Source organism: Apostichopus japonicus, chromosome 19, assembly GCF_037975245.1.
Source record: "Apostichopus japonicus isolate 1M-3 chromosome 19, ASM3797524v1, whole genome shotgun sequence".
NCBI classification, from domain to species: domain Eukaryota; kingdom Metazoa; phylum Echinodermata; class Holothuroidea; order Aspidochirotida; family Stichopodidae; genus Apostichopus; species Apostichopus japonicus.
This window is the reverse complement of record NC_092579.1, coordinates 12,646,547-12,673,485: the sequence shown is the minus strand read 5'-3', so window position 1 is coordinate 12,673,485 and position 26,939 is coordinate 12,646,547. Positions and strand designations below refer to the sequence as shown.

General features: G+C 37.6%; 1 protein-coding gene across 37 annotated transcripts in view; it reads left to right on the top strand.

Annotated features, from left to right (window-relative positions):
• The window catches only part of LOC139960617 (gamma-adducin-like), a 49,493-nt gene that overhangs the window by 17,065 nt on the left and 5,489 nt on the right, over nt 1-26,939 (top strand). For 15 of the 37 annotated variants that reach the window (XM_071959111.1, XM_071959119.1, XM_071959116.1 and 12 more), the window contains 10 exons: nt 1,621-4,479; nt 11,511-11,675; nt 12,502-12,816; nt 13,980-14,090; nt 14,934-15,026; nt 20,459-20,734; nt 23,260-23,363; nt 23,616-23,810; nt 25,066-25,218; nt 26,007-26,221. In XM_071959111.1, coding sequence (XP_071815212.1) covers nt 4,444-4,479; nt 11,511-11,675; nt 12,502-12,810 — 510 coding nt within the window. In that variant the 5' untranslated portion in view covers nt 1,621-4,443 and the 3' untranslated portion in view covers nt 12,811-12,816; nt 13,980-14,090; nt 14,934-15,026; ... (3 more) ...; nt 25,066-25,218; nt 26,007-26,221. The other 22 variants (XM_071959120.1, XM_071959109.1, XM_071959117.1 and 19 more) reach the window with 20 other exon arrangements.

Here is a 26,939-nt window from a genome sequence, read left to right as displayed (position 1 = left end):
TTTTTTGCAACTTTTTTACAGACAGTTGTAATGTGGTCACACCATTTAAGTTGATGATCTATATATATGCCTAAAAATCTAGTACTATTGACTTGTTGTAGTCTTTTACTACCCATAGTAATATCAGCATTCCATGTAAAATTTTTAGAAGTATTAAAAACTATATAGTTTGTTTTATCAATATTCAATGATAATTTGTTGCCAGCGAACCGGTCCCTGAACTTGTCTAATTCAGTTGATACTTCAATATGAAATAAAGTTCTCGATTGTGATACGAAGAAAATATTTGTGTCGTCAGCAAACAAAACAACTTTAACTTTATCAGAAACATTGGTAATGTCATTAACATATAGGATAAAAAGCAATGGACCAAGTATAGAGCCTTGTGGCACACCACATTGAATTCTCTCCGGTTGGGAATGAGCATTTTTGTAGGATGTATATTGGTAGCGGTTTGCTAAGTAACTGTCGATCCAATTAAGAGGGGTTCCTCTTATGCCGTAACGGTGTAATTTATTAAGCAGAATTGTGTGGTCTATTGTGTCAAAGGCCTTTGAGAGGTCCAGGAAAACCCCGACACAGGTACTATTCTTGTCAAGATTACTATACAAATTGTCAATGGCATCAGCTAGTGCTAGCTCAGTGGAGTGTTCAGGACGGAATCCATACTGTTCCTGGCATAAAATGTTATATTTTGAAATAAAGTTAAAAATACGATTATACATAAGCCTTACAACTATTTTGGAAAAACATGATAATAGTGATATAGGTCGATAATTTTCAAAGTTTTCTGAATCCCCTTTCTTAAAGACAGGGATGACCTTGGCAATTTTTAGCATATCAGGAAAAATACCGGTATTGAACGACAAATTACAAATGTGGGTTAATGGTTTGGTAATAAATAGGATAACTTGTCTTACAATACCAGGCTTAAAATCATCGTATCCAGCTGCTTTATCGGGTTTCATGCAAGAGGCTGCTGTTTTTAACAACTCCTCCTCACTGACAGGATGAGAAAACATGGAATGAGTGTTAACATCAATGTTCACAGATTCCTGTGATTTATGTTTGTGGTTGATTTTACTTGCCAGTGATGGCCCCAGATTGACGAAAAAGTCATTAAATTTATTAGCAATGTCATGGTCGGTGTTAATCTCTTTGTCACCATCCTTGAAAAAGAGGGATACGATGATTGTTTACGACCTTTATGGAGTAGTTGGTTAATGGTATCCCATGTGCCTTTTGGGTTACTCCTCGCATTATCAAATTTATTGTTGAAGTACCTGTATAATTTTCTAGAAAATTTGATAACATGATTGAGCTTATTGCGATATTGAGAATAAATACTTTTATTTACACCAGACGGGTTCTTAATATGTCGTTTAAAATAGCTTATCTGTTCTTTTGATAGAAACTAGAATACCTGCAGTAATCCACAAGTGTCTCTTTCGACGTCTCTTAGATTTGGTGACGCATTGCTCAGGAAAGCATTGATTATATATGGCATTGAAATTGTTATAAAACATAGAATAGGCAATGTTTGCATCAGTTTGGGATGAAACATTTTCCCAAGAAGCATCTCGGATTGTTGAGAAGAAATTCTGTACATTTGTTTTGCAGTAGTTCCTCACATACATAGGACCCCTTTGCCTACTTTTGTGTATGGCAGTTTGGAGAAATAATGGATAATGGTCACTGAGATCGGCTACAAAGATACCAGTTATTAGTTTGCAGTCATCATTGGTTATAACATTATCTAAAAGAGCTGCAGAAGTGCAACCCACACAGGTAGGTTTGGTAATAGTAGGAAAAAATCCACTGGCATATAGTAAGTTTAAAAAGTCAGCAGATTTAATATTGTCAGCAAGATCAATATTATAATCACCCATAATGTATGCACTATGTCGTTCATTCGAGAGTTGGGTTAACATTTTGTATGCGTGTGTCAGAAAAATATGCAGTGAACTTTTTGGAGGCCTATAAATTATGCCTATGGTATAATTTTTCATTGCTGATGTTATGTCAACCTCTATGAACATTGACAGAATCATTGAAAATGCTTATATCGTTTCTGAGTTTGAAATTTAAATCGTTGTTAACAAATAAACAAACACCACCACCTCTCCTTTCGGGACGATGCCTTTCAACAAGCGTATAGTTATTGATATGGATTAGGGGGGATATATCTGCAGTAAGCCAGGTTTCGGTAAATCCAATGACAGAGAAATCCTCCTTCAATAGAGACGTAAATGTAGTTATGTCGTCTAAGCTTTTGTTAAGGCTTCGACTATTATGGTGGAATAAAGACAATATGTGTTCGCTAGACATCTTGTTGTATGAAACAATATCGTAGTAATTGCATGCGATAGCTTCCTCCCGTTTCAAGGTATTTTGCAGCTTGCATCGCTATAAATAAATAAATGTATAACATGAACGCCATCATCTTTGCATAGGTTCTGCTGAAGAATCCTTTGTTCTGACATTTCTTGCTCTGCTGAGATTAGGAATAAATGTTTTCTTCTTTAGTCTGATAGTTTGAAAGCCGTCTTCGTCTAGGGATATTTGCCTTTTGTGGGGTTGGATGTTTCCCCTTTGTGTGCTTGCCCCCTCCATCCGCTGAGATCCAGTCTCCGGTTGTGTTCTCCGTTGTTCTACTACTTTTTGTGTTGGCAATGTCGTCTTTTGTTCAGTTCGCTGTTGTTGGTGGGTTTTCTTTGACTCCTGGTTAGGATTACTCGGGTGTCTGGAGTTCGCGTTATTGTTCTTCTTTGCTGTTGAATCTGTGTTTTGTTCGGATTTCTGTGCCCTGACCTCGTTAGCTTCTTGAATAGCGTGATCGTCCTGTTCAACTGACCCAGTGACTAATCCCTCAGACTGATATTGTGTTTCGTTTTCATGTGTATCTAGGGTCGAGCCAGGGTCTGTGTTGTCATGGCGATACTCTTCAAATGTCTCAGGACAATTAAAGCTTTTATGTCCAAGTTCTTGGCATTTAAAGCATCTGACCTTTGGGCAATTAGCTTCCCGGTGCCCTTGGACATCGCAAACTTTACATTTGTAGTTAGGACAGTTTCTCCTGATGTGATCGCTTTCCAAACACAGATTGCATACTTTAGTTTGACCATTGTGCTTTAAGTTCATATTAATCCTGTTCATTCTAATTGCGTAAGGCAAGCTCTTGTGTTCTTCAGGTAGTTCTAACTGTACCAATCATATTCCGTTCTGGATATTTGGGAATCTGGGGAAGGTCTTTCGTTTCCATTCGCCTCTTATTTTACACCCACACTCACAAAGTTTTCCTGTTAGATCTTTGTCCTGTATGAATGAAGGTACTCAGAAAACACAAACAGTTAGGAACGTTCTGTTGATACCAGTAGAAACTGGTTCCCATTCACGAGGAGTCCACTGTCCAAAATAAGATCAGCTTGTTCCTTTGCTTTTAATGTGATAATCCAGCATCCCAAAGATTTCACACAACTTGCAATTCCATCTCTACCAACATCATTCATGATAGCATACAAAATCTCAGTATCTTTATATGAACTGTCGGCAACTCTGATGCTACACTCCTTTAATTTCTCCACTGTCGCAGAATCCGTACTAACATTCTTGTAGGCCAACGAACTTTGCAAGACGTCATTGCCGAGATCTCCAGCGGAAAAAGTATTCCAAAATTGGAATAAAATAAAATTTTCTGCTAAATATTGTCTCAATTAGTGTCTCAAATAATACAATTTGCAATGATGTAGTGAAAACCACACTCTATTTAACCTCGGAGATCATTAGAAAGTAGAAAATATAAGAGCTCCTCAAGGAACAGTGTTAACAGGTTGACGGTTGGTTATCCAATAACGGTTGGTTATCCAATTTTTTGACTTCATGAAGTCAGACCAACTTAAAATTGATCTCAAGGATTGGGCTTTTTGATAGGTCTATTTATATGTAGAGATATGCACTAGTTAATTGCAATTTCAGCCCTCCAAACTAGTGTAGGGATATGCAATAGTTTATTTGCAATTTCAGCCCTCCAAACTAGTGTAGGGATATGCACTAGTTTATTTGCAATTTCAGCCCTCCAAACTAGTGTAGGGGTATGCATTTATTTATTTGCAATGGGACCCTTCAAACTGGTGTAGGGATATGCACTAGTTTATTTGCAATTTCAGCCTTCAAAACTACAGGAAGTTGCGGGTAAGGAACCTGAAAAAGTTTGTGGTCAGGACCATTGACAACGTGGTTTATACACGAAATCAAAGATTTATGTATATATCCAAAAATATCAGGTATTTTTAATTAACTTTCCCTGCGTCAGTTTATCATCAAAAGCTGTATGAGGTAATAACATGTTTCATTTGTAACTTTTCTAAGATTTTGACTGATATGATGCTTTTTTTGTAGTTTGACGTGAAGTTAGGTGTTGCAGAAAATGTACGTTTGCAGTGTATGCTGAGGGCAGCTATGGAGACCAGGTACAATCAGGTAAGTTCGTTCCTTACTTTTTAAACATCTTAGGTCTAAGCATGTGTTATATTATGTGATATGCCTGCTACTACTGTACTAGATGGAATAATTATTTCAGTATGTGAACGAATACGTTACAAGTATTCATATTTGCTTGCAGTTCATTTTTATATTGTAGGTGATTTCTGTTGGTAGACAGCATACGGCTAGATAGGTTGTACATATTCTGCGGTATTTGCCAGTAACACCCTCAGTTTTATCACAAGTTTTTGTAGTATAAGATGGCCGTGTCCATGTGTTCGATAAAGGTAACTGTTGTGTACATATTGTTGTTGGCATTGGTACATAATAGTATTCCATGGCATTGGGATTAGTTGGTCATATGTACACTTAGAGCAAATACTTTTTTAGATGGTTATGGATTTTGGACAAATTTAAGATTTTATATCTTATTTTTTTTTTATCATATGTCGGTTATAGCCATGATTTTTAGAATAGAAGGTTAATTTTTGACATGAGATGCATTGTGGGTTGCATGGCATAAGCATTTAAAAGAGCCTTCTACTCCTTAATATTAAAGGAGCCATTCACTCTTTAATATTTTCTGAGCATTAAAGGAGTGTTCCAACATTTAAAAGCTAGTTTATGATTTTATCAAGCATTGTTTATTACACATTTGTTTTCCTTTTCCTCCTATTTTTTGATGTAGAGCTTGCTAGTGGGGAACAAAATACCAGCGCTTAAAGAGAAAAACTGAGTTCTGCCTTCCCTTGCCATACTATATCTCCCCCCCCCACCCACCCACCCCCCCCCCCCCCCCCCCCTTGGATGTCGCAACCAGACTTCTGTAACCACCCAATCCTTTACATATAAACAATGTCCAATCAATTGCCAGGTAGTGTTTATAGAGTTATATATTTAGAGTTAGGGTTGAAAATGGACAAGATTAGTCAACTCGAAACACAAAGTAAATGGTATGGATTGAGTTAATCTTTGTTATGACCCTCTCCTCTGAGAAAAGTTATCTGAAATTTTCAAACTGTTTCCAAACAATATAATCAATTTGGAATTTTTATTGTCTTGGGAATGATTGTATCTCCTAGCCTACACAGAACTTGATTTTGCCATTAGCATAGTCTACTTCTGTATCAATATGTAGTCATTACACTCTCCTCAACTCTCTCCACCCCCGAAGATTCCGCTTCTGTACAAACTTTTGTTTGCTATTTCCTGAGTCAAACTAGGCTCTGAGTAACAGCAGAAAGCCACCCGCAATAGCAAAGCCTGCTCCATGAAATGAAAAGAAAATAACAGCGGTTGAAAAAGTATGTTTGACTGGAATAATTGCTAGTCTTGATGCGACTTGCCGACTCCAAATCGGATTTATGGATTTGGATTAAGGCATAGTAGGGGATGTTTACTTTCTAATATGTATGTGCACTAATAATGTTGACATTCAGCGATGAAGTTCCCATAATATTCTTTTTGATGTCTGACCCCAAGGGCAAGGTTACCCACCTGGGAGATGTGTTTCATTATTGACCTTGGAAACCAGGGTCTTTTGGCTAATGTAAATTCTTAGAAAAGCTACCAGTTGAAACTGTGGGAAAAATTTCCCTTAGAGATCGTTCATGAAAGTCATAATTGAGTTTTCTATTTCTATGTCTTGAAGGTTCAGCAACACACTTTACTAGTGGGTTAGGATTTCAAGTGGTTAGGGAAGTGGGGGGTGTTGATGGGCAGGAATTGGAGTACTTGGCCCTTACCCAACACGAATAACTATTAAGTATTCGCTAAGTATTCGAATAGCTATATAGTTGGTATTTCAAAAATTTAAGCATTCAGACTTTAGAATAACTAATCGAATACTTAAAATAACTATTCCAATAGGTATTCGAATACTTCTTTCCTTCGAATGCTTAGAGAATGCTAAATATAGCTATTCCAATAAGTATTCGAACACTTATTTCATTGAATGCCTATTCGAATACTTATTTCCTTTTGTAAGATGGTCAGCTCTTACATTAAGTTTTGTTTTGTACCATAGTTTTACTTGTTTATTAGGTACATTGTGCAGTGAACAGAGGGGCTATACATTTGTACAGTATATTTGTACGTTGTCTTGTGGATTAAAACCTCTACACTTCTACTACCTCTTCTAGGTTGCTAGGCAACTATCTTGTTCTTCCTGGAAATTAGCTCTCACAGGAAATGGGGTCTGTGTGTGTATATTTTAGTAACAAAGGGAGTTTTGTGAGGGGTATAAGGAGTTAGGCAGTTGGCTATAAGTATCTGAGCAAGGCAGTTGCAAAAGAAGAGAAAGATGTTTTAATGGCTGGATAGTTTGTTTTAAACCTTAATTTACATAGTTCAAGTTACTGTAGTCCTTATCATTTTATGGAAGTTGTGATATTCAACTGACAGTCTGGGACACTATTTTATTATAAAGGATATTATTTTACAATAAAGTATATTCCAGGACACCATTTCTTATAAAGGACATTATTTTACTACAGAGGATATTGACATTATTTTACTGAAGGATACCCTGCGACACCATTGCTTATAAATTGAAGGATAATACTTTGCTGGGATCGGACATTCATAATACCATTTATTGTGTTTAACTATTTCTGATGTTGTGGAATATCTGATGTCGTGGAAGATATGATGTCATAGAATACTTGATGTCACCAGCATGCCAACTCACCAGAACAGACTTTTAAATTAAGTGTATTTACTTTAACATTTGGGTGTGACCTCACGACTGTAAGTTATTTTATTTAATTCTTTGACTGGGCCCAGATCAGCTGAATATTGGTTGTTATTCATAATTATAATTTCTTTTGATCCAATCCGGTTGAGTTTTCCAGGTTTGATGTATCTGCTCTGTGTTTGGTCTTCCCACCAAACCCAGAGAGCTCTGATCAAGAACAAACATTTATTTTCAGTGGCTAACACCCATACACTTTGAACAGCTCAAAAATATTTTGAAATATACCGCGGAGGATTTAAAAGCTGAAGCGTTTCCAAAATTTCATCAATCATATTCATAAGACCTACTGTTTTAGTATTCTGTGCTTAATACTCCATTTCAAATAGATATTTATTCCTTGTGAATGTTATTCAACTTTTAATAGCAGATTTAATCAAGGAGCTAGGACAACAAGCTGGCCAAATTCCTTACTCTCCTTACTTAGAACTAATTAGCATATAAGTATTCAATAAGTATTCAAGTAAGTATTCAGAAACCTGTTAAGCCTTCATAACATAACTAATTAGCATACAAGTATTCGAATACTAGCGAATAAGTATTCGAATAACTATAAGTATTCGTCAGAGCCGAATTATTTAAATGAGCGAATACTTATATGTAAATGAGCTAATTCAAACAGCTATTCCAAAAGCTACTCGAATACCTATTCGAAGAGCTATTCGAATACCTATTCGAATACCTTACAGGTATTCGAAGACTTAACTCATTTACATAATTCGGCTCTGACGAAGGCTTATAGTTATTCGTATTAGTATTTGAATACTTATTTTGTACTCTGTGTTATATGGTTGATTTTCTGAATACTAAGGAAATCTTTGAATACTTATCGAATACTTATCGACTATATTCGTGTTAGGTAAGGGGGTCCTCTCTTCTCCCTGCAGCATCAAGAGTTGGTTGTCTGGGTTTTGTCAACCTACAATTTTATGAATCGGTGTGTGTGTGTGGTTTTTTTTGTCAAGTCTGGGTAACAAACAATGGTCGTTACAAAGCGGATTATCTGCTTTCTAATAAAGTTACCCTTACCTAACACGAATATAGTCGATAAGTATTCAAAAAGTATTCAAAGATTTCCTTAGTATTCAGAAAATTTACCATATAACACACAGTACAAAATAAGTATTCCAATACTAATACAAATAACTATAAGCCTTTCTCAGAGCCAAAATATGTAAATGAGTGAAGTATTCGAATACCTGTTAGGTATTCAAATAGGTATTCGAATAGGTATTTCAGTAGATTTGGAATAGCTATTTGAATACTTAGCTCATTTACATATAAGTATTTGCTAATTGAAATAATTCGGCTCTGATGAATACTTATAGTTACTCGAATACTTATTCGCTAGTATTCAAATACTTGTATGCTAATTAGTTATTTTATGAAGGCTTAACAGGTTTCTGAATACTTACTCGAATACTTATTGAATACTTGTATGCTAATCAGTTCCAAGTAAGGAGAGTTAGGAATTTGGCCAGCTTGTTGTCCTAGTTATTGATTAAAACTCTCCAAACAAATAATGAGAATAACCAGAATTCTGAAGTCTCCTTTTTTATTCAACAACTATAAAATTACAAAACAAAACGAAACAAAAATAAAATACAGCTTCTTCAATTTCATGTATCTTGGAGCATTCGTGCACTTGTATGCAAACCGTTTGTTCATCTCTTGTGGCTGTGGCTCTGTCCACTGGTTTCTGCCACACATACTGTTAATGTACTCTGAACATAAAACAAATAGAAATAATTAATAATGATAGGGCACAAATATACATTGGCACAATAACCACCCACCAGAAACGGAAAATATAATATATAATATTCAGTGCATAATACAGGGACGTCGCAACGCGGGGGAGAGATGGGTGGCTTTAGACCCCACTTTTTTTGCAAGCAAGCATGTTTACACATGTCTTACAACATGTCACAAAGTTTATATATAACCTTACTAGCCCTCCCCCCCCCTGTAATAATGATTAAAATGATGAAAAATTTGGCTCCTTGCATATAACCACATATGAAAAACAGAAATGTTTTTAACGCTATTTCAATGATTTTTATAACGCTATTTCAATGGTAAGTAAAATCTCTGTAGTACGGTAAGAGAAACGTCAGACTTGAACGTGAAGTTTGACTAGGTAAAACTAGGAAAATCCAAGTACTGAATGTCCAAATAATTACCAAACATAGGCATTGCCCCATGCACCCATAAGAATAAGCTTAACTGTAGTAACCCTATAAGTTTAGGCCTAAACAAGAAATATACTACACATGTAGCCTTGTCTTATTTTAATTTGATTATTAATGTTATTAACTGCAAATATGCTGTTTATCGTGGCACAAGACAGGAGAAAATTAGAAGTTGAACTTGGTTATTGTGCCACTGTCAGAGAGTTTCAAATGATTACACATAGAAATGAAACAGAAAAAAGGTCAACATACCACTTATTTTGATGATTTTTCTAGAATACGGCCCCTTTCCTCTACACTTTATCAAGCAGACTGCATTTTCAGTTGCATTTTCTTTGTCCATCACCGACTCTGTACTAACTTGTTGATCTTTCATCCAATAAATAGCACATTTTTGAGGCTTGGTCTTCTTCGATGGGTCAACAATATTTTCCATATTCTTGGATAACTGCAGCAAGTTCTGAACATTCATTATTGGATATTTAGGCCTAGGCCTATCGCTGTGGGATAAAATTTATTTTCTTCCAAGTTTCAGCCTAATGTTAATAAAGTTCAGTCGGGCTGCAAGGACTGGAATAAATTTAGTCCGACTCAAAAACTGAAACATTTATTTCTGCTAACTCAAATTCAATCTGCTAATAAAAGTTGAATAACATTCAAGAGGAATAAATATCTATTCAAAAGGGAGTATTAAGCACAGAATACTAAAACAGTAAGTCTATGAATATGATCGATGAGATTTTGGAAAGGCTTCAGTTTTCAATCCTCCGCGGTATATTCAAATACTGCATGCCGCGCCTGTGCACTTCACCTTGGCCAGAAAGCGTATTATAAATACTAATGTTGTGACACTAACATCATGAAAGGAAAGCTGATGGGATGCTCCTAAGGGTCTTTGTAAGTTTGATGAGCTCAGCTTGCGCCCGCAGGTGTCCACAGGATTCTGTATCAAATCGTTTGGAGAAGAGGCTTATAAACACAAACTTCCGTTTTCCTGATAGTGTTACAATGCTTCTATTGTACCTCATACATATTGTACATAATGCTTTTGCCTATTTGCTATCAAGGTGCCTTGCAGAATCCAGGCATTGGTTATATCCACCATAGAGAAGTTGACATCTTTTTGTTCATTAAAGAGCAAATATCAAATAGCCTAGTTTGGTCCAGTTTTGTTGACAGACAAATTTTTTTTGTTGGATAGGAACAAATGAAGTATTATTGCCCAGACAGACAGTTGCTCAAATATTTGCCTGTTGAAGGAGAAGTGCATTTCTGTGTTTGTTCTGTAATGGCAGCAAGGGCGTAGGAACCGGGGGGGCTGGGGGGGCGCCAGCCCCCCCAGTGAACATATGGGGGGGCAGAAGTATCGTTCCGCCCCCCCCGCTCCGCAAGTCAGAAAACCCCTTTTTCATTTCCAAATGAGAAAAAAGTCTCATTTGAAGCACCAAATTGCATCTAAGGCCAGGTGAAAATGCAAAATTCTTTACAAAATGGAGTGGGTGTTGAAGTGTGCTATATTGCACCAAATTGCATCTGAGGCCACCTGGAAATGCCAAAAAAAAGGGGAGGGGGACACCCCCTCCCCTTAGACCCCTCCCCCAGGCCGGCCATCAGTCTTCAGCCGCCCCACTCAAAAGTACCTTCCTACGCCACTGAATGGCAGTATTTATCTCTTTTGTCCCTTGACAGAGAGATGGAAGACAAAATGCTTCAATTGAGAAGGATTCAAAGGTTTCATCAAAAGGACGAAAGTTCAAACCGGATTTAAGCTAAAAACGACTCTTTAGTGGGTCTTATATTTTTGAAGCATGAACGCCAAACGGATGGTTTCTTCGGCAAATCATGTACGATGTTGTCGTCCTCTTATATGAAATTGTTGAGTTTCATTCCTCGGATGGCATACACAAGATGACAAATATAAGAATCTCCTTAGTAGTGTTAGGACCAGCAGAGCAAAGTCAGCGACGAGAAACGACAAAGAAGGAATAAGAGAGATTAAAAGAGTTGCTCGTAAGACTTGTGTTCGATAATGTAACAACAAACTGCATTCAAACGCTTTACCGTATGCTAATTATTCGTGACAGATACATGCCGTAGGCCTGGATAATGTCATCCACCTACCAGATGAAGTCAGAGACAAGGTCGGCGAAGGGACTGCCAAGGACGCAGGTGGGGTCAGTGAGACAGGACACAAACTGAAGGTCGGTGAACTGGAGTTCGAAGCCATGATGAGACATTTGGACAATATGGTAAGATTTCAAAATGCAAAAATTCCAACTCACTTGGCCTGCAACGTCTGTGCAGCAGACCAACTAGCCTTATTTGCATTTAAAGATCTGGGCAGACATAGCAAGAATTTACTATGCTAATCGCCAGCCGATGGCGTCGCTAGTTAACGTATGATGTTTTTGATCATATATGTACCAAGCTAATACGCTTTATTAAGTGAGATAATTCAGTGAGAAGTGAGTTGTAGGAAGTCAGTGTGGATAAGCAGGTAGCTTCGTTCAGTCAAAGTAAACAGCTGTGACGTATCAGGATGGTTGGATACACCATTTGATTTGATTTGTGTCTTACTTGAAACTCTAATTGTTACAGCTTGACACTATCTTAAACTCAATATATATATATATATATATATATATATATATATATATAGTATTGGCAAGCTCTTGACTTAATAATCAGAATGGTTTCATACGCTATTGAACATAATCCAAACTTTATCGGTTTGGGGAACTTCATGAAGCTCCCTACAAGTGATCTGTCGCACACCCCACCCATTTTGAAAATATTTTCAAGATCACCTGCATCCAAAATTGTGCAGTATTTCATGGAAATGGCATAGAAACGGAATGTTCCAATTAGTTTGTCCTGAATGCACCAAAGACAGCGAATGTGTGAGATTTTCAAAGAGATACTTGTGGAAGACTTGATATGTAATCATTTCATAAGTAAAACAGCAAAGAAGACAAAGATGGAAGAATGTTGTGCTGCTGATGTTAGATGTAAGAGTGACTTAGATCTGCAACCAGCACAAAAATTTGATCACAGGAACTTTTTAATTTGTTACAGGGTTACATAACAGGCAACGTGTACGGCCAGCCGTTTGTGAGACACGAACTGAAGCCCAAGAGCGACGTCGCCTACCCAGCAGCCTCCACCAACTTCATCTACATCTACGACAATGAATTTGAGAAGAGCAGATACGAGTCACCGATCAAGATGTTGAACAGGAGGCAGGCAGAGGAGAAGACGAAATGGCTGAACACGCCAAACACATACTCCAAGGTGGAGGTAGCTCAAAAATACGCCAGCTGGGGAGAGAAAGGGGAAGACGAGGGCTACAAGACAAAGATACACCTGAGTAGTAGTGACATGTAATTGGTGGTAGGCACATCATCCGTTTGACAGAATCACTCGACACAATCCTTAATTTTGGGCATTTGGGGACTTTGACAATTCAAGACATCGAAGAGGCACCTGCCAAGGTGATGAAAATGTTTTGATTTTAGCACTTTCCAGAAACAAAAAAATCTAAAATGTCCTAGAGATGGAATTATCAGAAGTTAGTCATCCTTTGTTTGTTTGCTATTTATTTAGCAAATGTTTGATCTTTTCAGAGGGAGAACAGGGATAGAAGGGTTGTTGGGGGGGGGGGAGGGGGAAGCGGGATTGTCACCATTCTGGACAATGTGATCCGGGGCGGTGATTTGTTTCAAATATTGGTGGGGTACATTTATGGGGTACATCTGCTTGGGTGCAGGCGTGTAGCAACTTTCTTCCGCCAAATTGTTCTCGCGCTTTGTGATATTTTGTATATTACTATCTAAGCGGAGCGCCACCATCGGTTGGCACGCAGGAAACAAGAAAATTTCTGGTTTTGATAGCCCCCAGATCACCGAAAATGGCACTTCTCAGGCTTGAAAATGACCAACCAGATGAACACTTTTGCCTGAGAACCAAGTTTTTTCCAAATAGTTTTTTTTTTCATCCATTACCTATTTTAAGATTGACACCAGTCACACATGTTGGACCTCATTGCATCTCCTGTGGATCATTGCTTTTGTAGGTAATACTACGTAACGACCCACAATACCCGTCAGCCCCACTTTTCGAGGTTTTAAAGCCCATTATTTGTTCAGAATTTGAATAAACAAATTCACTTCAAACATGCCCATAATGTTGAACAAAATATCATCTATGGGCAACCAATATAGAGAAAAACCCTTCAACCCCTAACAGACCGGTCAAAATTGCACGAGTAGAGGGAAGTATGATGCAGAATGTTGGTCAGGTAATTTTCGAAAATTCAGACACAGTTAATTTATTGGTGAACAAATATTAAAACCTCTTACAGTATAACAGCTACTATAAAACTTCGATATCATAAAAAAAAATACAAAAAAAAAAATCGAGGGGGGGCGGGCGGTCTCCCCCTTCGCCCCCTGGCTATGCTCCTGCGGTTAGAAATCTTGTAGGAAACAGGCCAAATGGAAACCCAGTGATTATGCGTCATCCACAACTCTTCTCTCTGGTTACATTTTTCACAGTGGGTAGGTGACAAGGACCCCAAGAGTGGTGATGCAGTCGCTATCACCGATCCACAACAGTTTGCAAGACAGGGACAAGATCATAAGGAGTACAAGAAGAAGGTTTAAACTGTACGTTGATGACGTTATACACTGTTATTTCTAATTGATTGTTTTATTTTTGTTATTTGTCACCACTTTCTCCTTCCTCTCACTTCTTTCCCATTTTTTCGCCTTTCCCCTAATTCGGTCTTCCGAGGAGTGAATGATGTATCTGGCATGTTATAGAAAAAGTGGAAAAAAAAAAAGATAATGTAAAAGTGTATCAGTGGGTGTTGCCCTGGATTCGTTGAAGCGGACTCCCCACGTAGGTAGGGTTCTCCCCTTGTAGGGAGCGGACTCCCCATTAAGGGAGCCATTTCCACATGTAGGGAGGGTTCACCCAAGAAAGTTTTTTTAAGTTGTGCTATGTACTACTTTTGTATTTTTATGGTAGGTTGAAGCGGATGGGTGTATATTTCCTCACGCCTCCGACCCCCTTCCCACCCAGGATCATTTTACACACAGCAGACCCTTAGCAAGCCTCAAAAATTTGCTGTGAGAACTTTAAACATTCTTAAATCTCTCCTCCTTAGTATCACTATTCAATGTCCTCTAAGTGTTATGTTATGTGTCTTAGTGCTATGTTATGTGTTCTGTCATTCCTACATATTTGATAGATGTCCCAAAGAGTGTCGCCGGTGAAGTTTCCATAACCATATTACCCAGAAATGATAAATTGATGAGGTCACACCTGCATCCAACAGAACGAGGCATTTAGCACTCATGCCACATGCTCCTTGCAGCTGGTGCCAGGACCGCGGTGGCAAAAGGCATGAATTTTTAATTCCTCATCCTTAATGGCAGAGAGACTATGTATGAATAGAAGTGTTATAATGATACCAACGAGGATGTTGTCTACTCTTTGAATTTCAGATTAGGCAAGAGCGTTTTGGGGATAAGACGCACCCTGGACCCATCTCTGAAGTTCTGGCAGGTATAACTTATGGAGATGCTTGCAGAACACAGGTGCGTTGGAATTTTCCTTGTCTCTGGCCCCCTCTACCTTTCATTCTTCTCCCCACCCCCTCTGCATTTATCTATTAAGTCCACATTCTTAAAGGATATCTCTTGTTTTAGATTATGAAGAGCAGAGCCACCCACCAATTTCTGTTTATAGATTGTTTATGATTTGCATACTAGTATAAAGTATACCGACTAAGTTCGGTAGTATGTCAGCTGATAAGGCTTTTTGTTTCATGGACAAGACCGTAATAAGTTGGTGTAGGGTTACACAGCAGTTGTACGGGTATGCTACTGTAGACAAGGACAGAATAAAGCGCCCTCGCTACCTGTTGTGTTCTAACGCGTCTCATACCAGCACAACAGTGTCCTGTTTCATTTAAGCTTTTACACTGGTTCCAGAGTAAACCACCTGTATCAGCCTGATGACCCTCTAGTAATATTGTAAACATTGATCAAGATCTAATAATATGGTAAAGTTTGATCAAGGTACCAGTTTACTTAAGAATAGAAAGTCTTTTTTTTCTGTCTGTAGTTAGGTAATAGCTTGGCTGGCCTATCCCCCAATCCCAACAATTATTTTTATGTTATTTGATTAAGCATTATCTTGACCGCACCTACCAATGGGCTGCCAAAAACTTAAGTATCCTTGCTTAGAAAAATTGTAAAATCTTCATCATTAATCCAAAACAAGCACTAAGTAATAGAAAGAGAGAAAATAAAAGGGGGGGGGGCAATTTTGTTTTATCAATGTGCCTGGTGTGACAGTCGTTAGGATACGATTCATGTGTACTTATTAAAGTGTGGTGAAAATGACGGATGGTCTCGACATTCCTTCCGTTAGGTTCTATGTAAGTAATATCAGTGAATGTACCACAAGAAAGTACATGAGCTACGGGGAAAGTTGAGATATTAGCCACTCCCCCTCCTCCCCCCCACCCCACTCCACCCAGTAAAATGTGTGGGTAAATTGACACTGAAGCTAGTACTTGGACATGCCACTGGAGTTGCACTTCATGTTAAAATCAATAGGTTGAACAAACTTCCATTAATAAGATCGAATTAATTGATCAATCTCAACTTACTAAAGCCTGCTTACTCGGAAACAAATATCTTTCAGTTATGGCTTGTTTTGATATTCTTCATTAATGATTACACAAAGTGATTGGTTTTAAGTGTAGAAATCATGTCACCTTTTATGTGAGTCATAAATCAATGCTTTGCTTTACTTTTGTTGGTGAACTCGGTTTAATCAGTGCTGTTCTACCCAACCTCTACCCCCCACCTATCCTTACCCCCCAAATTGCAGTTGTTTTCGGATTGGTTTGACTAGACTTACATGTTTGAAAAGACTTGCCTGCAGCTTTTGTTTACTTTTCAATTGAGTGTTTTGTTTTGAAATTATTTTTGAAGTGATATTGTTTTCGTAAGCTTCACTTTCACCCTTTTTTTGCATGAAAAAATGTTTTTATGGTAATGTGTGTATCTTTGCTGAACATCAGAAAGAAAAAAAATACAAGAAGATAATTTCATAATGAAACTATAGTTTAGAGAATTAATACCCAGGAGATTCTCAAAGAATATTATTTTAGATTTGCCAGATTTTCTGAAAACATCGGTTCTGATCCTGCCAGACTCTATGTTTATTGTTCAGTTAAAGTAGCATTCAGCTTGAAAAATCTCAATAAAAAACCAAACCATGTATTCCATATCAAATACGAACATAATTGATGTTCAAATGATAGAAATTACACAAAGAGGAAGTTTTAACCTCCGACTATGTCCATATTAGCTGTTAGCGTTAGTCTTTACCATGTTTTTACTGTTTCTAGCTTTAGTGTTTGGCTAACAAACAGTTTAAAACAAAAAAATGGGGAAAAAAGTGCTCCTTTAATCTAAATTGCCTGCATGGAATATAGCTCCACCTTAGTCAAATTACAGTAGTGCATGTCACCTTTAAACCCTGTCTTCCTCCAATCTCCTTAAACTAGATCCTCCAAAATTGCTTGACTTTCTCTCCAAACTGGGATGTTGCCACGACCAAAAAGAGGGGAGAAAGGAGAAACTGTTTTCTTTCTTAATTCAGCCATCTTTTTGGGCATTTGCTATAATGATGTGATTTTGCTGTGACGTTGTCACAACGTGTCACAAGTCTGTATTTGCTCTGTCGTTGTCGTTGATGTTGTTGCAAGTTTTGGTTTTCCTTCCCCACTCGGTCGACCAGGATGCGCCACTGTCGGATTCTCGTGACGGTATGTAACCAGGCCAACAGGAATAGGAAATAAATATAATAACAAAACAAGAACAATAGCGCATCTTGGGAATAAAAGCAACCGAAATATCATCATTTTGTCACGGTGGATTTATATTGCAGACTTGAGGTTTCCGTATTATCTATGAGGACATTATTAGAACAAACAGTAGCAACTGAAGTTCTCTCTCACCCTGTTTACTTCATCCATTTTCATATTTCTTGGTGGTGATGGGTGTGGGGAAGTGGGGGGGGGGGTTAAATGCCACCCTGAATATTTAAAATATGCAAAATTCTTAAAACCACAGAAAGATCAAATGTAAGAGAGGATTATAAGATGTCTTACTTTACTTTTCATATAGCAGAAGGGACAGAGGTGCATGATCAGGCTAATTAGCCATGTGAAGTTGCACCTCTTTGGGCGTGGGTTGGAGGGGGAGAAATACACCAAGGGTTTCGTACAGAAATATTGTATAATATTGCCTTCACCTGGTGGTAATTAGAATTGAATGAAAAGTGTAGTACGTTAAATGCTATTTCACAAAATTGATTGATCTTTTAGCTTTTAATTCAGGCTTCGTCTCTGAAATGCTCTCTCAACCGATTCTCCATTCAGTGATAAAAGGACATCTGGATTCAACTTTAAGTCTCTGCTTGTTTGCTTGTTTCTGTCCTCTCTAAATATGAAAGTCTCAATATCTGTCCCATCCATGTTTTGCCATGCCAAGCATCATATATTTACAGACTAATTGCACCCATTTCGACGGTGCTGAAGTAAAACTCATTAAAGTGTTTTTAGGGAACTTTCCAGTAGCTACTTGACCCGACTGTCAACTTATTTTCTATGGTTTCAATTTTTTCTTTAAATCCATTGGGATATGGGTATTTTGAGTTTTTCATATGACGTAAACACAAACAAAAATGTTGGTCATGAATAGCACACAGCTCCTCTGTTTTTACTTACATTTCAAAACTGAGTAAATTGGTTGGTTTTATAACTTGCCTCGTAGTTGTGTTCTGATGAATATCCTTCATTGTTTGTACTTACTTTCATGTGATATTTAGGTATAAAACCCCATTATGCCTTCCATTATAAACACGAACAAACTGTTCCCTAACCCTTTTTTGGTACCATTGTGTACTTAATAAGCAGACAATCTTGTAGGTGCATTGTTTGCCAAATATTTTGGCCGAATCTCAGAGAACGAGCGAGAATAGAAACCTCCAAAACATTATTATTCAGACCGTCCAGATGGATTGCATAGTGAGACTTTAACATCAAAGGACAAGATGTACAGTGACCTTTGAGTTAATGTTATATATTCTTTGATGGTATGATATTCCTTTTATTACCCTTATATTTCTTACATCATGGTGAAGCGTGTAAAACCTACCTTTATAATCCCCACCGGTTTCATACACAGTGTATCAAAGACTGGAACAGTATGAACTATCTTTTAACTGTTTCCATTCATTCAGAAGATAGTACAGTATTCAAATGGTGGGCTTTACTGTAGAGTTGTTTACTCTGTTGTTCACTCTGATAGTTGAGTATAATTAAGTTACATAATATATGCTGCAAGACACTTGGGGCGATATTTTATGAAGGAAGTACGTTCCTTTGTAGCTACTTGTTCTGTTTGCTATATGATCTAACTGTTAACAATGAATTATTTGACAACCTGTAGGCTTTATTTTCCCACTCAAATGAGTACTTATTAATGATTACCCACATTGTTGCTTATTATAGATGTGATTGAACACACAATATCACAACCTAATTAAAAGGCTTGTATTAGTATACATCTCTCTCCAGAGGCTCCAGTTCACTGTACTTTCATCAAGGGATGTCATTTTCTTATCATGTTTTCAGTTTAAGTACTTTTATCTTTTATGTTACTGTTTAATTATCATTCAATTATGGTGTGTATGTATGCTGTTGATAAATAAAAAGGATTCCAGCTTCCACGGAGCCGTAAAATAAATGGCTGTCCTTTGAGTTTCTTATAAAGCTAAGATTTATGTCAGAGCTGTAACATTATGTAAATGTGGTTTTCTGTTTCTTAATCTTGGCGTCCAATTGCACTACACATCCAACAAGTGCAGATACCCACTCCCCCCACTCCAAAGATAAGAATGGGGTTACACGGCCCAGCTTGTAATAATAATAATGAGCAGTTATTTTTACAAAGCTTAACCAAACACAAATGTGGGAGAAGCCCGCACAGGTGTATGGATCACAACTTACACTACTGGTGGCTTCCAATTCAACATTTTATATAAAATTTAGAAACTCATTTCAGATGGGAAAACTGTAGACTGCTCTTGGATGACAAACCCACCTTACATAGAACCTCCTGATTGCCAAACCTCATTGCTTCAAATGCCATTGCCTTTATCCACTCGATCACAGCACCAGTGGTTCATCCTAGATGAAACCTGGCAGAGGGAGGGGGGGGGGGCACCTAAGATACAGTTACAGCAACTGAAGTAGATATAACTATTGATTCTATTAAAATTTAGCAAACCTCTACTTTACCCAACCTCTACTTCAAGACATGCATAAGGAACAGATGCTCTAGAACTCTGCACAAAAAGGTAAGACTTTAAGAACAAAACCTCTACATGGATCACAGAAACAGTGAATTTCATTTAATACCTTCATTTATATTGGAGAATGGGTTAAAAATTCAGACAATGTACCAAAAAAATCTCAAATGTGACATTTTATCACAAAATTCAAGCAGTTTTTGCCAAAATTTGTTGTATCTGAAAATGTTCATGCAGCTAGCCAAACAATTTTAGGCTGACATTTTTATGTCAAGATTCGCCCCAAGAGTCCCCCTCAAAAAGTGTAAATTATTATCTTTAGAATGTCTGCCCCATGGATACGCCAGACCTACACCCTCGCCCCCCCCCCCTGGGTTGATCATGACAGTAGGCCTACTGTCCCGCCTAGGCCTAATTCCAGACCAACGGGCCATTCGGGTAATGATATATTGGTCATTAAAACAACTTTTCTGACGAGATTCGCAGCGAACTCAATAAATTATCTTGACCAACATGTTTACTGACCTTAGGCCTATGTTATGAGACCATTTGAATTGTTTCGTTGTAAATGTAATGATTTCAAATGGATATGCATCTAGCATGTCATTGCTTGTTTATTTTTTTTTTCAATTAATAGGTTGATATATTATGCGGTGTTTGTCCCACATGGCTTGCCATAGACGCACACGGTCGTGGTCAAAGGTTAAGCAACGGAGCGCGAATTATGATCTGTATATAATTTGCTCACGAAAGGTTACACGAGCAGTGCAGTTCGCTTCCTGGCAGCCGTTGGCTAGCAATTCATACGTAATTGTAATTTGTAGCCTATTCTGTATGGGGGGTAACTGCCAAAGAATGTGAATGGCAGATATATTCGCCAGCTCGAAGGTTGTGTATTAGTTTTGTGGAGCAAGTTAGTACTTCACATTGTTTGAGTCAGCGAGCGTGAGAAATTACGCTAGCCTATCATATAATAGTATCGCTTAGGCCTAACGATAGGCTAGCTCACGTAGGCACTGGCGTCTATACTAGTTGGAATGCTAATCTATGCCTAATATGATATTCACTAGACAAACGTAAGTACAGTAAGTCACTTTATATCTTCCGACAAAATACTAGACCTAGCTGGTTGGGCCTAATTACTTTCTGGTTAAGGCTAGTACAGTTAGGCTAGGCCTAACTTAATTAGCCTAGCCTAGGCCTAAATGTCTTTAAATTCCTACCAGAGTAGCCTACCATAGCCTAGGCTATGCCATCTAGCACTTAACAGTAACACATCCTCAAGAAACTAACTCGCAGCCGGACAAATTAGCTTAGGATGAAAGCTCTCTCTCTTTCCTTTTTTTTTTTTCCATCATGACAGGCAAGGCCGTTGGTTTCTTCTCCAACTTTCAAGAATAAAAACAATAGTTTCCTCCCTGAAATTATTTTTAGGGGTTGAAACCAAAGTTTTTCAGGGGAGGAAAGAAAGACGGCTTGGCTGTGGAAAGAATTAATTTAGGTAGTGAAGCAACTGTACGTAGTAATTAAATGTGTCTTGTGATTTAGGAGAGTTTGGTGAAAGAAAGGAACATATTTCAAAGAGACACTTGTACTTGTAGTAATTGAAGAAAGTGGTAAATAGGAAAACAAGGAGAGGAACCAAGGAGGGCATACCTACTGTATAGGCTAAATTGTCTATGTTATTTCATTCCCACAATGAATGCCATACAAGCAAACAACCCATTACCACTATGAATTCCACGCATGTAAATTACCCCATGTTCGCATACAATCCTATGCAAACAATCCGGCCTATTCACACACATTTTTTATCTTCCAATCACTGAACAGTTACACAAGGAAGATACCTATGGTCACATTTTCTATTTTCATACTATCACAACTTTCTTTAGCTTACTGTACTCTACAAGAATATACAGTCAGAGCCTACAGAACAACAGTCTCCTCCCTTGAAAATAGTATGTTAGTTTCCTTAACCATGTTATTTTTCACCCTTAACTTTACCTTTCTCCCTTTAAATATTTTCTTAGTTATTCCACTTACAACATCTATTCTTTCCACATAGCCTAGCCAATATGCCTCCCATGAAAAACCTTAGTTAACTCCCCTGGAAATGTTAGTTTCCAGTGAAAACGTACTTGACTCCCCTATGATGTAGGGGAGGTAAGTTACTCAACTTTTAAGTGGGAGGAAAATAACGTTGTTAGGGGAGGGAACAATTGGCCCCAGGCTAGGCCTACCACCAAATGAAAATGGGAAACCTAGGCTAGCCTACCAAAGCGAAGGCTAGATAGAGATGAGGACAAACTAGCCTATCTTAGGCTTCTTATACAAGCAACGGTACTTTGTAAAATGAAATTCTCAAGCAATTAGGCCTAGCGCTGTGGTCTAATTGATGTTAGTGATGGTTCAAGTATGGAGAAAACTCTCCATGAAAGCTGATGTTACCTAGCATAGGCAACTAAATTGATATACATGTATTAATTTGATCAACTGGCATAATTTTGACCTGAAGCTAGGCTTAACAGTATTGGTCCAACTCTCGGCATATCTTTATCAGATCATAGCCTTCTTTTGATGCCTAAGGCATGATTTTATGGTCTGCAGAACTGTTTCACTAGAACTTTGATTATTATTAAACCGAATTCAAACTTTGCAAAGTCAACCTCTCATTGTTGAGTAATTGTCTTTAATTTGGTTTTTAATTTGAAAACATTGATTGAAAGTTGTGAGGAACACAACTCATGGTAAACACATATTAAGAGTATTGAGAGATAAGTACAAGATATAGTATTTCTGTCCTTGTTGATATAGAATATTATTACACAGGTGCTAGAAGTCATGGAAGCACATGAGGGTTTACCATGAATATACTAATATGTTGTTGCTACTTGTGTATTGGCTGAAAAGCCAGTTTTCATCTTTGCCAAGTGTACATGTTGTAGCTAAAGTGTCGGTCCTTATTTCACTTGTCAAGTTTCTCGTTTCAAGAATTATGTTTATTTCAGACATTTTTCAATTTTCCAGTTCCTCATGAATGTGCTTGCTAAGTTTGTTTAAACTAGTACATGCTCTCCAAATTGTTTGGCTGATGAAATGTTCTCAAATTGTGTTGAATTCATTCCTTTCAATCAGCTTGACCATTATAGTGAACAATATACATCAAAGGAAGTTTTGGCATTTTACGAAGTACTCCATATGTTTGATAGCAATGTCTAGTAAGGTTCATTAAAGAGTCATATTGCAAGTATTAAAAATAAACAGGCACTTAGTAACAAAAAGAGGTACAGTTTATTCATGTCTGTAAACATTCATCAAAAAGGTATCTGCATACGCAAACTGGAAGATGATCTTACTTTAAAAAAATACTAAAATTTACTTCACACCAAAGGTATATATATACTGTACATATTGCTTTGATATTTGTCTTTACAGCATTGCATTGGCCACACTGATTCACAAGGAGACTCCATGAACTGTGACTGTAACATCCTGCTGGAGGTCTGAGACATTGAAGATTCTGTAATGCTTCCGTTTGGGTATGCAGTTTACTATAGTAACACAGAAATATTTAAGCTCTGGTATTTGTTTCGTTTATTTCTGCCATTAAACCACAATCATATACATTTGTTTATACATAGTTATATCAATGAGGCAGCAGTCAGGGTTGTTTAGGTAGTCAGGGGGAGGGAGGGGAGGAAGGAAAGGAGTGTATAAAAATGAGTCTAGTTGCAATGTCTATCTGCTTTCCAATATATGAAATCTTCTTATCTTTTACAATACTGTCTCAGGTGAAAGAAGAAGATGAAGAAAATTGAAGGAAAATTGTGAGTCTTGGATGTCTGTAATGAAGCTGGATCAGGTTTAGAACAAGTGGTTGAAAGATCATAAACTCCACCAAATACGAGAAGATCCTTCAAGCCTGTCCTCTACAGAGAGATCTGGAAGTGTTATCTGGAGGTGATTTAACAGAAATTGGAGAAAAAGTAAGATTCAAGGAAAACATCAGTGTGAGCCAGTATCATGAACATCAGTCTTGTCCTCTCAACAGTTGATTGTTGTCAAGATCATTTCTAAATGTAGGAGACACGGTGCCTTAGCCTGTTGGAACCAGTCGGTATTTGGTGTGGTCTGTTTTTGTGCTAACTGTACGAGACACAGTGCCTTAGCCTATTGAAAAAGGTAATTGGTGTGGTGTGTTTTTGTGCTAATTGTATGAGACACGGTGCCTTAGCCTGTTGGAACCAGTTGGTATTTGGTGTGGTCAGTTTTTGTGCTAAATGTACGAGACACAGTGCCTTAGCCTGTTGGAACAAGTTGGTATTTGGTGTGGTCAGTTTTTGTGCTAAATGTACGAGACACAGTGCCTTAGCCTGTTGGAACCAGTCGGTATTTGGTGTTGTCTGTTTTTGTGCTAAGTGTACGAGACACAGTGCCTTAGCCTGTTGGAACCAGTGGGTATTTGGTGTGTTCTTGTTTTTGTGCTAAATGTATGAGACATGGTGCCTTAGCCTGTTGGAACCAGTCGGTATATGATGTTGTTTTTTTTTGTGCTAAACTACTATTCTTACAGAAAGGCTGAACAAGTTCCATGACATAGTTTGTACAGAGTGACAAATTCCACTCATTCCAAGCAACCAAAATGAAGCTAATTGGTTTCTTAGTTTATTGGCATGAGATGCTAATTAATGTAGTCTGTTTTTGTGCTAAATTATTGAGACATGGTGCCTTAGTTTATTGGTATTAGTTTTTAATTAGAAATGTAGGAGACATTTTTGTGCTAAATGTATAAGACCTCAGCCTTAGCCTATTGGAACCAGTCGGTAATTGGTGTGGTGTGTTTGTATTAAATTGATAAGTTCTGCCTTAGTTTATTGATATGAGTTGCTAATTAGTGTGGTCTGTTTTGTGCTAAATTAATGAAACCTGTTGCCTTAGTTTGTTGGAATGAATTTGTAATAAGTATTTTGGTTGTCTAAAATTAATAAGAAATTGTACCTAGTTTGATGGAACGAGTTGGTATTTAGTGAGGTCTTTCTTGAGAGTTGTTCAAACCAGTGTCCAATAACTTTGATCTGACCATAAAATTCCATTTCTTTCACAAATTGCCCCTCTAGAAGAGTATACATGTTTTGTTTCACGGCTGACAGTTTGGTTGTTAACAGGGTTTGACTTTTTTACTTTTGCTGTTACTTTGAAGAAAAGTGACTAATTTGTTTTGTATTCCTCTCCTTTCATCAGAGATCTGCATGGCCTATGTTGCTCAACAAGCTTGGATCCAAAATGATACTGTGAGAGGAAACGTTCTGTTTGGTAAAGATCTCAACTCCACCAAATACGAGAAGATCCTTCAAGCTTGTCCTCTACAGAGATATCTGGAAGTGTTATCTGGAGGTGATTTAACAAATTGGAGGAAAATTAAGTTTCAAGGGAAACATCAGTGTAAGCCAGTATCATGAACATCAGTCTTGTCCTCTCAACAGTTGCTTGTCAAGATCAGTGCTAAATGTAGGAGACACAGTGCCTTAGCCTGTTGGAACCAGTCGGTACTTTGGTGTGGTCTGTTTCGTGATAAATTAAAGAGCCTTAGTTTGGTGGAATGAGTAGCTAATTAGTGTGGTCTGTTGGGCTAAATTGTAGAGGAGTACTGTGATAATTTGTTGGTAGTTAGTGTGGTGTGTTTGTATTATATTTATAAGTTTTGCCTTAGTTTATTGATATCATTTGCTAACTAGTGTGGTCTGTTTTGTGCTAAATTAATGAGACCCGGTGCCTTAGTTTGTTGGAATCATTTTGTAATTAGTAATTTGGTTGTCTTAAATTGATGACTGTTGCCTTAGATTGTTGGAAAGAGTTGCCAATTAGTGTGGTCTGGGTTGTGGTAAATTAAAAAGACAGTTGATTGTTGTCAAGATCGGAAAACTCAAAGATGAGCTGATTTGATGGAAAAACACCAGCTAAGCTGGAAAGCTGCAATATACAGTCAAGGTTAGTCATAAGAAAGAAAGGTTCATAAAAATGTAATATATATTTAATTATGTTTCCACCAGTAAAGTTTCAATCACAGCCTAAAATTTGTTGGAATTAGTTGCTAATTAGTGTTTAATGTGTTGTGCTAAATGTACGAGACTTACTTTGAAGAAAACTGGCTAATTTCTTTTGCATTCCTCTTCTTACCTTAGGATTCTGTGGATTATGTTGGTCAACAGTTAGCTTTTTGACATAGCGCCACCCCATCATCCTTCACTCTATGACTTACTCGCCATTTACAAAACGTACGCGTCCTTGGATACCAACACAACGCTGCCGAGTACACTTTCGATTCATAGTGTGTCTCTTCAAAAGGAGTTCCTATTCTTTCCGTCCGCCGTCTTAGGCTGGAGACTAATTCTTTCTGGTAAGTGAAGTTTATGATCAATTTCATTGTATAGAAGCCCTTTAAAACCCGTAGGGAGGGGCTGTTTTGCCAATATGACAACCCCTTACCCACCTATAACCGCCCCCCTAGTCGAAAACCTAAACCTCTCTGATTTTGACATAGACATTAATGACTGGATCCCTGTACAAAAATAGCAGAAAAAGACAACGTCCAATCTACGTTGAAATAAACCCATCTCCTAACTCCAAACCAATTACCAAAAAGTCCGCTCAAACAATCATTGTATCAGGAATCTTACCAGAACTATCAAAAAACCCAATAAACACTTGCTAAACTAATCAATGAAGAAAAACCAAATGCCATGATCTCAAATATAAACCGTCTTCGTAGTAACGACATCCTAATCACCCCCATGACCCTAAATCTGCAAATATCCTCCTGAAACCATGGACTCAAAAGAGTAAACTAGGCAACCCCAAACCAAGAATCCCCCAAAAAGTATGACAAAGAAACTTCTCCGTAGTAGCCTGTGGCATAAACCCTGAAATTCAAATCAAATATATTGAACAAGAACTCAAAGACCAAGAATACACCCCAATACAAACTAAAAGACTCATTAGTCATGCCACAAACAATACAACTTGGAAAGTAAAAATGACGTTTGAAGAACAAGAGCCTCAACAATCCCTAATCAAACAAGGTTTCTACTTAGGATACTCTAAACACAAAACAGAAG